At 34.3% G+C, this 12955-nt stretch overlaps 3 protein-coding genes across 4 annotated transcripts; 2 read left to right on the top strand and 1 right to left on the bottom strand.

Moving 5' to 3' along the window:
* Positions 1-2269: 2269 nt before the first annotated feature.
* On the top strand, positions 2270-7931 carry Mkp3 (Mitogen-activated protein kinase phosphatase 3). Of its 2 annotated transcripts, none has more exons than XM_066742323.1 (4): positions 2270-3539; positions 4195-4380; positions 4463-4705; positions 5469-7931. In XM_066742323.1, exons 1-4 carry the CDS (start codon positions 3131-3133, stop codon positions 5843-5845), a joined length of 1215 nt encoding a protein of 404 aa, XP_066598420.1. In that variant the 5' UTR covers positions 2270-3130; the 3' UTR covers positions 5846-7931. The 2 variants fall into 2 exon arrangements, with proteins under 2 accessions (XP_066598420.1, XP_066598419.1); XM_066742322.1 differs by having other exon boundaries at positions 4460-4705.
* A 100-nt stretch (positions 7932-8031) lies between these two features.
* Plap (phospholipase A2 activator protein) lies at positions 8032-11120 on the bottom strand. The gene is made up of 6 exons (XM_066742321.1): positions 10925-11120; positions 9959-10831; positions 9564-9894; positions 9267-9489; positions 8782-9191; positions 8032-8702 (listed from the first exon to the last, which is right to left on the bottom strand). The coding sequence occupies exons 1-6, from the start codon at positions 11059-11061 to the stop codon at positions 8382-8384; spliced, it is 2295 nt and encodes a 764-aa protein (XP_066598418.1). The 5' UTR covers positions 11062-11120; the 3' UTR covers positions 8032-8381.
* A 271-nt stretch (positions 11121-11391) lies between these two features.
* On the top strand, positions 11392-12697 carry Spase25 (Signal peptidase complex subunit Spase25). Its single transcript, XM_066742324.1, has 3 exons — positions 11392-11754; positions 11911-12215; positions 12313-12697. The coding sequence occupies exons 1-3, from the start codon at positions 11725-11727 to the stop codon at positions 12554-12556; spliced, it is 579 nt and encodes a 192-aa protein (XP_066598421.1). The 5' UTR covers positions 11392-11724; the 3' UTR covers positions 12557-12697.
* Positions 12698-12955: the final 258 nt, after the last annotated feature.

Raw genomic sequence — 12955 nt, 5'->3', positions numbered from 1 at the left:
AATGTTTTTCACGCCAAAATGAAAATGCAGTAGCTATTTCCGGTTCCGATAACAATATACATTTATACCACTTTATACGATGCCTACATTCTCCCAACGAATTGAAAATCCACTGTCGCGTGAATCGTCGTAGACTTCATGGAAATCCTTCGTTCCCGCAGGACCATCCTATACATGTCACTTTATCGCATTTCCTTTCTTTTTTACCTCCTCCCCCGCCCCCTTCTCGGTTTTCTACCAATACAAATTTCTTCTTTCAAAATTTATTAAGAGAAACAATATATTTCCGTATGCATAACTTTTATTCGTGATTCTAACCATAAAAGATATCTGAGAACTGCTTTGAATTCTCATTTTTGTCTCTCTCATACACTCAAGCTTTTTCAATAGCTTTTTCAATAGATTCTTTCCATCCCCTCATTCCTTCTACAGGTTCTTTCTAGTTTCTTCGAAACTTAATTTTCTATTTTCCCTTAACTTCTTCTTCATCTCGTGTCCCATTATCCGATTTTTCACTAGAAGTCTGTCCAACACTTCTCCAGCTTCTTTCAGAATATTTCCCTTTCTCTTTAACCTTATCCCCATCCCGTCATTCCCGCCCAACGCTCGAATCTCTCCCCGGGAGCTTCTTTCGTTCTTCCAGCTCTTTCAAAACACGTTCCTTTAACCGCGTCCCAATCTTGTCATCATTCCCGTCTCACTTTCCAGTCACTCCCCAGGAAGCTATCTCACCCTTTCCCCTCAATCCTTCTTAGCTCCATCTCTTTTTCCATCCGGTGTCATTCTCAACTAAACTTATTTTTTGCCCCTGGGACCTCTCCCGTATACCTCTCCTTCTTCTTTATCACTACACTCAAGCCCGTAAGAACAGACAGCTTCGTCGAACGTGAAAATCTTCAACGACATCGAGCCAAAATGAATGGGATTCCAACCCACGCATGACGTGATAGCCGCCTGCCAGGCTACTCCCTCTCTCTCTCTCTCTCTCTCTCTCTCTTCGTCCAAAGCGTACGTATACTACTCTATTCATAAATATTACGCTTCACCCATTTTTCATTCTCCGAACGAATTTCCCACCTGCCAAAAAAAATTCACATTCCGTTGTTTCCTTCATTTCCAAATGTCCATAATTTATTCTTCTGTACGACCTGAAGATCAATCATATATAACCTCACACGTGCAAATTTTCATTTGAGCGAACCAATCACATATTTATAAAATTGGTTCAGTTCTACGATTGGTTAATAGTTAGTGAAAAGTGAAACTTGGCGAGCCCTAAGATCAACTGTATCTTAATTCATAACCTCATCTCATTTTGTTCGGCACTAAACTTAAATACTTGGAATAATTCAAGCTTTTTCACCATTCTCTAGCGTTTGTTGGCTCTTCTGAAACTTACGTCACACGAATTTTCCATGCCGATTGGTCCTAATTAGCATTCATAATAACCAGTCGTTCGAACTGGTGATCCTTGCGTGTCATAATATGATAGTATTTAGATATCGTTTTGGTAACAAACCGTGAAAATTGATTCGCGTGGGAGATATTTAAGGAACGGCTGGATTTTGATTGATTTAAGTAATTCAGACGGTAAAATGCTGGGGCGACGTTGCCGGCTCATTCGATTCTGACCTGACGCTGTAGCACGTGCACGCAAGTGTGCGTGTGTGTCGGGCACGTTGAAGATATGTGCCCCTCTCTCTCCCTCCTGACATTCACCCCTACGTTCTCGTCGTTCTCTCGTGAACTCCCTCTCCCCTCTCCGTTACTTCATAATAATATACGCCCACGCACGCGTGAGAGAGTGAGCGTGCAACGCGCCGATGGTTCTCAGTTTTACATTTTTCCAATTATCCTATTTCCTTCAGAAAATCACTTTAATTTCTTATTTTCTTTCAGCTCCAACTCTTTTATTTTTCTTATCACACTTCTTGGCTTAAAAAAAGAGAGCTTCTTTCGAAGTATTTCGCAATTGAATGACATTATTATCGAAATTATCTGGAAAAACATAGGAAGATTGGGAACCACTGTTGTGTAGTGTATACTCCAGTGCCCCCTCTTTCTTCCACCAGCCCGTCAAACCGACCCCCGACCCATCTACCCACGCCTTGTTAATGAAAACATCTTTTGTCAATGAACTGACGTCAGTCCGTTTGCTCATTGGTCGGTTAATCGTGACCACGTGACTGTCCACCAATGGGTAGCTTCGGCGAGTTCCCCTACGCTGAAATTCCCGAGCGCCATTTGCCCATTCTCGACAGAAAGACGCTCGAGGAAAGGTGTGGCTTCTCGTGTAGCAGCAAATTCGGCTTAGAAGCCGAGAACGGTGTTCAGGATAGTGAAATCCTGAGTATGTTCGAAGGTTTTGTCAGGTGAGAACCATTGCTGGTTCTCATTTATATTACTTCTTCTTACCCCCACTCCCTTATTTGATCCTGGAGCTGGACTCTTTCGATTGGATTGTGTTGCTAATTTTCCACCCTTTCTACATAGTGCTGTGTAATATTGTTCGGGGTGAGATTTTTTTACGAGAGAAAGTTATTCGGGGTGTATTAGTGTTAGAGTGAAAAAATATAGAAGAAGAACGAGGGAGACCTGAGAGAAAAGGGAGGATGAAGCCGCCGTTGTACGGCCAGGAAGGAGCCACTTCACGCGAGATCCCGAGGGTTCGTGCTGGATAATAGGCACCACGCACTCTCTGTAACATGCATTTCCTGTGCTGTAAACATTCCGCAGTAAGACCGTTAATTGGATGTTTCTTCATTTACCGAAAGATCGATAATTTGGACAAGCTGGAAAAGCTAACAGTTTCAGAAGGCTTTTGTTAGTGTCCAATGTACAGAAAATTCATCCAAATTCCAAGGCTAACATGTTTAATTTTTGTGCCATTTCTTATTCACTCGATAATCGGTACATTACGTGGATTGCTTCCAGTCTACCTACATACATCTCTGCTACATATAGCCTATTAGGATCTTGCTTTTTTAAACTGGTGCTGAGATGAGAAATTCTCTCTAAAATTCTGGAATAACTTTTTTAAAAGTGCCATAAAACAAATTAGATTGATTATAATAGAAGAAATTGATAAAGATATAAAGAGTAAACCAAAGATCTTGTGGCAAAGAGACTAATGATTTCCAACATGCCTGGTGGAAATGTCATTGAGGAAGATCACTTGGTCGGCTCTGAATGGCTTTTCAGAGAGCTGAGATCCCAAGATGACTCAGATAGGCTGCTTATTCTTGATTGTAGAGCAAATTCTGATTTTGTTGAGGCACACATTAGAGGGTCGGTGCCTTTGGCTATACCAAGCATCATGTTGAGGCGATTGGCTGCAGGCAAAGTGGATTTAATATCAACAATCAGATGTCCGGAGCTAAGAAGCAGGGTAGAAGTGTTTCTGTGTGGTGACAAAAGTAGTAAAGGAACTTTTGTTCTCATTGGTGATTCTACGGACCCTGCTGGGCATCAGGGTGAAACTATTCAAGTTCTCAGCAGAAGAATTAGAAGCAGGGGAGGATGTGTAGCTATTTTAATTGGTAAGCTCATTTACCAATTCATGTGTATCATAGCAGAGTGGCCCCAATCACTTTAAATAAAACAATTTCTTTTGAATTTTATACAAATTTTTCAAATATATTTGTAAAGATAAAATACTAAATTTTTCTTAAAAGCAATTTAAGTGTCTTAATAAGTAATTTATGTAAGTTAAAGAAGCTATAATTATGAAAGAAAAATATTGCCCAATTAACTTTTATGATTTGTTTTTTTCTTTTTCAAAATAACATACTAAACAATAAAATTCCTGTAACTTTTATTAAACCCCTAGGAGGTTTGAAGCATTCAATGGTAGTATGCAAAGACCTTCATAGATATCAGCTGAACCACAGAGCTAAGGCTTGTTGTGAATGAAATATTGATTTGTGTGGGAGGAATTTCTGTAGAACCAGCTACTTACTTTTATCTCTGTTATCTCAGATTCATTAATTCAATTATCTTTTTCATTCTGAAATGAATATCTATCCATTAAATCATTCAAGTCAAAAAAATTTATTTACTTTAATTGTTTAAAAATATAAGATAGTTATCTTGAAGCATTTTTTTTTATAATTTCATTTTTTTGTTGTAAATGTTTTTATTTAGAAAGATATTAAGAAAATATAAAACTACAATAAAATATTTTATGTTATGCAGGTGGTTTTGGATCCTTTAGGGATCATTATCCAGAATGGTGTGAGGGAAGTCAAGCAAGTGCAGAAGGATCTCCTGGGCAAGACTCAAATGAAGGAGAGTTAATGGGTCTTAGATCTCTGAGAATATCAACCCCACCCACAAGGGCATATTCAGATTCGGATAGCGACAGTACTTGTGACTCTGTTGGTCAGTTTTTAAAAACATCTTAATTAAACCATACTATTACTACAAAATATTATAATAATAAAGAAAAATTTTATAAAAGTAGGTCCTGAAGAGGATAAAGATTTTCCAGTAGAGATTCTCCCTCACTTGTATCTTGGAAATGCAGCTAATAGCGAAGATAGAGAGGCACTTGCTAGACATAGGATACAATATATACTCAATGTTACTCCAGACCTGCCAAATAAATTTGAAGGCGCTGGTTGTATAAAATACATGCAGATACCAATTAGCGACCATTGGAGCCAGAATTTAGCAAGCTTCTTCCCACAGGCTATTCAATTTATTGGTATTTATATTTCTTTATGTATATTAACTACATTCATCTTTTATAGTTATATTATTTGTGGTGAATAGAATTAGGTTTCCATATGATAATAGAAGCTTTCTTACAATTTTTTTCTGTGGATTCTTTATAACTCAGGTTTCCAAGTAATGGGAGAGTTCAATGCACGCGTGCGATCGTAATACTTATTGTTACAATAAATGGAAAAAAATTATGTAATACTACTATTTTTCTCCCTTTTTAGTATTCATTTTCTCCATTCCTCCATGTTGAATTGCAAAAATAAATTTATACCGAAGCATTGCAGATTAGGTGTGAAATAAATCAGATTGGTTTACGCTTCATAGTGTAAACACCATATCCGGCACCTGCAAAATTTTTGTTTTCGCCCGGATTTCCTGTTTAAGAAAGTCCATGAGGCATTTAAAAGCAGTATTCCCATAAATAGATTCTTATAAATAGAAACTTTCTCACGTGGCAAGCAACCCGTACTAGACAATTAAACAACGGATGTCCGGTTAAGAGTCAGGCTCTATACTTAAACTTCAGTGTTGCGTCTTTATGTGATTGAATATGGGATTTCTACTTTTAAGAATGTGCGGACACCATTTCCTCTTTTAACATCATTTTTCCAATCTACAGATTTTTATTATTTTTAAAAATATTACGCTATTTTGATTTCAAGGTAGTTAGTTTTGAAGATCTTTAAAACTGATTGTTTCAAATTTGACTGAAATTTTTTAAATAATGAATTTTCATATTACAGAGGAAGCCCGAAATTCCGACAAAGGAGTGCTGGTGCACTGTTTGGCTGGGGTTTCTCGATCGGTGACAATCACCTTGGCCTACCTAATGCACAAATGTAGCTTGAGTTTAAACGACGCGTTTAACCTGGTGCGAAGTAGAAAATCCAACGTTGCTCCAAATTTTCATTTCATGCAGCAGTTGCACAGCTTTGAGCGAGAATTACGCGATCGGGGCGACAGGAACAAAGGGAATGATCAACGATGTATTGGTGCTTGCCGACCCGGTGGGCCATGCAATTGTCCTGCACCGAGTTTCTTAAGTCCTTTGGATTTGGGTCTCAGTCCGGATTCCGGTATCGAGTTCGATCGTTGGGCTGCCAGTACACCAGCAGAATGAGACGGGTCTGGAGGGACCCAATACAGGTTTTAGGTCCCTCCTTATTTAATATATTAACAATCGTTGTTATCGAAGCCTGAAATCATTCTATAAAAGCTATTCTCTGAGAAAACATTTCACCGCTACTACTACAATACTTTAAAACTCAGAAGTATTCATTATTTAAAGCTTTTGAAAAAGAGGGGAGAAAAAAGAGAACGTCCATTGTAAAGTATTTCTGTGCAATGAAGTTTTCACACTCACTGAAATATTTGGTTGCAAATGTTTTACATAAAATTGATGGTTTGAAAATTTAATACTAATTTTTTTAGGGAGAGAGTAGATACGACTGTCTTTGGTCTGTGCGAATGACACAATGTTATATTATCATCCAGTTCCCAGAGTTTTATCATTGGACGTTGAAAGTATTTTTTAAACAAAGTCCGTAATTTCTTATAATGCAATCAATTATATATATTACTAGATTTAATTTTCGCAATTAAATACTGAGAGTTTCTCGTTGATATGCGCACCTCGACACAAATTTAAACCACAGTAAATTAATTTACTGTTTCTTATCAAGTTATTGATAGCTTTACTTTATATTGTTTTTTGTGCAATATGTTGAAGTAATACAATTATGTTTACCTCAATTTTATGCAGTAGGATAGCAGTGGAGAGATTGAAGACGAATTCCTTGTGTCGTTTTGTGTTTTATGTCATTGGTAAGTTCTCGTTGTATATTACGAAGATATGCTTCCGGAAATTTGAGTGCATAATATAACGTTTATAGACTATACTTATATACGTGTATATAAATAATTCATTCAGCTATGTTGCCACACCATATTTTTCGAATATCATTTTATATATACTTAAAGCTTCAACGTTAAGATGTATATTTTAATACTTCTCCCCTGAACCTTTCAATTATTAAGGCTGTGTTGATTTTCTTGCGGGCTTAAACACAAATTATCTTTTAAGGGAAAAACTCTAACAAGGCAATCACAAAACAATAGAGATAAAGTCAACTTTCACGGCTTAGTACGTTGATGTAAGAGGGTACAAAATTAAATGTCTTGTAGTTTGATGAACACTGAATTTTTACCACCAGAAGTTTTACGTTAACTTGTGCATAGTACAAAAAAATGTAAAAGTGGTGAATTTTCACTATTCATCATTGAACAAGTTAGACTACACAGATTAGCTGAAAAAACATGTAATTTTTGACATAGTTTTTCAATCCACTGAAGTGACTTATCTTGCAATTATACAGATGCATTCTGATTATTGTGAAGTATGAAGGTATATTGCCTCAGCTACATATACCAATAGTTTAAAATAAGGGAAGACATCTAGAGAACAGTGCATTTCTATAGGGCATTCCTCTTTTCGTTTCTGAAGAAGAATTGCAAGAAGCATAGAAATTCTTAACTCAATGAGTCACTGGCAATAGTAGAGCCGAGCAATTTATTCACACTATAATCTGCTGGCTCAGTTGAAATCTGGAAGATAATAAAACTTTTCTGCGTGAAAATAATCGACACATTTTTACAAGTATTTTCTACTGCTTGAACTATTTCGGTAACTTGAGAATGGTGAACGTATAACTACATTTCAAATATTGTATAAATTCGCGCGCTTCTATTATCTCAAAGGTTTCAAAAGATATATTCAAATTTATTTTTATAAAAAAAAAAGACGAAAAATTAGGATTGTACACACATTCCCATTACAAGGCATGCTGGCCTGTTATACAGTACTATCTTTCATGTATTATACGACATATTGTTCGTTGAACATAATTCACATTAATATGAGTGTAAACATTAACTGTTATTTTTCATGCTATTAACTGCAAAGGTACGGTAACTAGCTCTTGGAGATTGCAGGAGTAAATTGATATAAAATTAAGAAAATATATATTTGACGTTAATGTAATAACCATATTCTACTATTACATTGTTGTCTGTTGTATGTTTACTGGATATCAATATCCAAACAAATTTAATCAAATATGTATATTACATAAATTATTATTTTATATTCATCGTTGTACATATATTTTGACTAATTTTCATTAGAAATATAAATTATCTTACCTGAATAGAATTATTCTTGCATTCGTTAACATACACCACATTCATTAATATCGAACTTCATTTAATGAAGCGCGTAAATAGAAAAATACAAACGAATTCTTCACATTGATTTTTCTTATTTTTTTGTTTATTATACAATCATAATATTTTATTCTTCATGTGGATGATACATGCAAGATATTAAATTTAAATTACCGCACGGCATAAACGTAAAAATTATTTTATCCCCTTTGTTGTAAGAAATATCAATTTTATCTTTAGAATATTTTTTATATCACTTAATTACAGAAATAAATGCATGTTCAGGGATAATTTAAATATTAAACTCTGTATATCATTTACAATTGAGAGAATTTTATAAATCCTACTGCACAAACGTATTAAAACTTATAATAATTAAAAAACAATTTTGTGAACTTCGAAAGTTGATAACAAACAAGACTCATATTAATTCTTTAAATAATAAGGTCGATTATTTGCTTGGAACAATCTATTAATTTGTTGGAAACTTGGATACTGCTTTCTGACATATTCTTTATGACAGTTATCACAGCATCAGTTTGTCTCACGACGTTAATAAGTTCGTTCCTGTCACATTTATCAGAAGTTCCGGCAATTAATGTTCCCAATGCAACCAAAATCCTGAATAAAGCTTCCGATTCCTTAAATAATGGTAATAAAACTATTAAAACGTTCAGAGCCCGAGTTTTGCCAGGAACATCATTATGCTTGTTCAAAGCTATAACTAGATTCAATAAGTAAGTTGATAAAGCAATCTGAAAAAAAAATTTATTATGCTAAAATTATTGTCCTTTTATAAATCAAACCAATTTCTTAGTAAAATTAATATGCCACCTGATTGCTTTTTGCTCCAAGTGAATTAAATTCTAATAAAGCTTTAAGAGTTTCGTCTTTACTATTCAAAGCAAGCCTTTCCCCATTTTCATGGCATATCATATTTGCTATGAGTCGAAAACTTAACATTTGATTTGATGGTAATGCATCAGGCTTTATATTTTTTTGACAAATTTTTACTAAATCATCTGTACACAGCAAATCATTCACTTCTTTTCGTAAAATCAAAAGACGCACCATATCCAGAACAGGATATAATTTGTTATCTGGCCAATTTAATAATTTTTCTAAAATTTCAATTATTTGACTCGTTACTTCCTCCCCTTCATTTTCCGCTAAATTTATTAAACGCTGCAACTTTTCTTCTTCTATATTTTGATCCTCTTTTAAATTAAATTCCCGCAATTTCACTGAAAAAAAAATTGTATTTTAAATAGAACAAGCTCTTAAATAGATTAAATTGAGTATTTTACTGAGCTGATTACCCAAAATAGATTGGAGACTTGCTTGTTCTAATCTTAAATATTTTAAATGTGGTATATACGAACATCTGGAGGAATTTGAACCAACAGGTTTTTCTCTTTCTAGATCATCAACACTTGCAGATGCAGGAATGTATCTGCTTCCCCCTGTAAAAGGATCTGCATATTGTGAATGAGTATTCGGTATTTGAGCTGAAGAAGCATTTTTTACAATAAAATTAGCAACCTATAAATTATAAATGATTTATTATTTTATTATACATAAGAATAAAAAAAATTATTATGAGACAAACAAAATACCTGATCTAAAAACATTTGGCTGAGTCCATTGTCATTTATAAATTTTTGTGCAACATGCCAAGGATCATCTCCATGATTATAGGGTAACTTTAAAGGTGGAGCTCCTTCTTCTATATCAACCGAGAACACATAATCATATTCTTTACCGTTATATAATTGTTTTCCAGTTGTTGCATTGGTACTACTCGATGCTCCCAATACATCCCCAATACAAATCCACCTCATTTCACTTTGGGACCAGCTGTGTGCTTTAACAGTTCCTCCATGGTTAATCATTTTAGTTTCTCCATCTTTTTTCCCTGGTTGTTCCAAAGCTGAGGGCAATGGTAGGCTGCATACATTATAATTTATGTTTATATTACATGAAATATTTTTTAATTATACTGATTACTTACTTGTCTACTTTTATTCCCTCATGTTCTATTTTTTTTCTAATCTTTACAGCTTCAGTTTGCTCTTCATAAGACTTTAAAGATTCAGGATCTGCATATCTTTCTGGGTCAGCAGAAAATATTCTTATAATGCCATCAGATGCCCCACTGATGATATCACCATTTGATTTAATAGCTATAGACCATACAGATTGACTAGGTAAAAGAATAGTTTGGTCTAACTCTTGATTATGCCAAACTCTAATTGTCCAGTCCTCTCCAGATGTAAAAATATAAGAAGTGTCAAAATTAGCAGCTACGCTATAAATATAATTTTCATCATGCCCATTATAAACACCCAAACAAGCTCCAGTTTTTGAATTCCAGTGTCTGATAGTTGCATCATTGGAGCATGTTAAAAACTGCTCATCTTTTATTTCAACAATATCGCGAACACAATCTTTGTGTCCTGTTAAATTATACTTTATTGTCCCCATTTGTGACCATATTATGACGTTCTTATCTGCAGAGCCAGTTATTATGTTACCACTAATCAAATCACATACACACCAAACTGCAGCATTATGGCCCTGCATATTTATTTTAGGCATACATAAATTATCTAACTCCCATAATTTTGCTGTAGTGTCCCAGGAGCTTGAAAGAAAAGCTTTGTTATTTTTGCTGGTTCTCAAACAGCACACTGTATCTTTATGAGCTTCTTTTATGGTGTGAATAAGAGTCCCATCAGCCGAATAAATGCAAATTGAGCAATCATTGCTACCTGTTATGATTACTCCCTGTGGATATCCTTCACAGGTATTTAGAACACATACTGAACTGACAAATTTAGTATGACCTTGCAGTACTGCACCTACACTGTAATTCTTACCATCCCTGTAAACAAGTTTTGACTGTAGCAAATTATCGCATTAAAATTATAATTATATATCTTAGCTCCAAGTTTTATAAATATGCTATTGGGGTTACCCGGTCGGTTTCCAAACACGGGCTGTTTTATCTCTAGAAGTTGACACGATTGTGCCATCCTCAAAATTAGTTACAGCTCTAACGTCAGACGAATGTCCATATAATACAGCGCTTAATTTATAAGGTGTCTTAGCCATTATTGAAAAATCCAAATTTGTCGATGGAAATTTGACAAATCACTCCACTTTTCGTTGGTTTTCTCTTAAATTTCAAATCTCAAGGCGCGTTTCCATCTGAAGCCCGCGGCGCGACACACTTTAAGTTTGTTCGTATTGCTTGCACTTTCTGGTCTTTATTTCTTTAAAAGTGTATATGCATGTGTGTTCCCATGTTTCTGTATGTATGTATACATTTTGAACGGACTTTAGTTTTGTTCTGGACAGAATTAATTTTTACACTTCCACTCCACTTGACCACTTGCGCTGTCGAGCTCCTTTTCCGCATAAAGCGAACTGTAAGGGCCTCCGCACACAGTTTCCGTAGCTACATTACGTTACGTTAAGGCAACTACAATAATAGTTGCAAAAATTCTTTATAAATATAAAAATATCACCTCAGACCTGTTTATTACAAGCATCCTGCCTCAAAAAACTTAACTTTAGCAATCTTTTGTGTGCGCTAAGCTAAGATTAAGTTTAATCCTGCCTTAACGTAACGTAATGTAGCTACGGAAACGGTGTGCGGAGGCCCTAAGCCAGTGTGAGCAATAAGAAACGTAACATCAACTATGCCATTACTGGTGACTGTATACGTGTCGTTTCTTTGATCGTTTAAAATAAAAATATTAATATTAGAGTATTATGGTCGAAATGGGAACTAATGAGAATGCGGTAATATATTACTTCAATTTATTTTCATCGATAAATATAATTGTTTCATAGTAAAACTATAGAAAACTTGAACCGTATTGTCATGCTGTTATATGTAAAAATATGAGTTTCATTTTTTTAATTAATTTAACTGTACAAAAATTTGTTTATATACAGCTTATTAAAATCAACAAATGGGATGGATCTGCTGTTAAAAATGCTTTGGATGATGCAGTTAAAGATGTTTTTACCAAGAAATACAATTACATAGAAAATTTCGCATTGTTTGATGGGAGACTAGCAATATGTGGAACAGCAGTATTGGCTGCAACAGTAGCCTTATTGTTTGACTATTTGTATCCTTTCCCTGCATCCAAACCTATCCTGGTAATGTGTGTTTCAATATACTTTGTATTAATGGGTATACTGACTTTCTATACTGCATACAAAGAGAAAGGAATTTTTGTAGTCGCGATCCAAAGGTAAGCCTCATTTTATTGTATTGTCTTCAAAATTTCCTCTTTTATATAAGTAATATTACAAATGCGATTTCTTACATACATAATTTTATGTTTATAGGGATCCAACAGGATTTAATCCAGATCTAATTTGGGAAGCAAGCTCCTACTCCAAAAAGTATGATGATAATTACAATCTTGTTATTTCAGTAAAAAATGCAGCAACAGGAGTTATTAATGAAACTTCAGTAACAAAGTCAATTGCCAATTTCATTGATGTGAATGGAGTAGTGATACCTGAATTAATAGAAGGTGTAGTAGTATCAATGCATGAAAGTTTAACAAGTCAACGCAAGGAAAAATAATATACAAAATGAATGATCATTATTCTATAAAAATATTGAGCTGAGTTTATCTTAAAGTAACCTCTTCAGAAAGCTTAATGTGTTATATAAATAATGCTTAACATTCGTTAAAAAAAAAAAAAAAAAAAAGATACCAGTAAAATCATTCTTCAAATAAAATTTTTTATTCAAAACCTATTTGTGTATGTGTATGGTTTTTAAGTCATTACTATGATAAATCTTTATTCTATTATAGCAAGAGATTTTTAATTGTTATGAAAGCTTGGAGTAAATACAACATAACATAACATTAATTGAAGTACACAAATGTTGAGTAGTCTAAAATAATATGTACTATGTACAATGTTTTACATGATCTCAGTAAAAAAAAAGATAATTTTTCATTCTAAGGAATGTATA

The sequence above is a fragment of the Prorops nasuta genome, unplaced genomic scaffold (genome assembly GCF_024137725.1).
Source record: "Prorops nasuta isolate Cenicafe-Biocafe unplaced genomic scaffold, Cenicafe_Pnas_1.2 PNAS00030, whole genome shotgun sequence".
Lineage (NCBI taxonomy): Eukaryota > Metazoa > Arthropoda > Insecta > Hymenoptera > Bethylidae > Prorops > Prorops nasuta.
The sequence above is the reverse complement of the archived record's forward strand: the minus strand, read 5'-3'. Positions and strand labels throughout refer to the sequence as shown.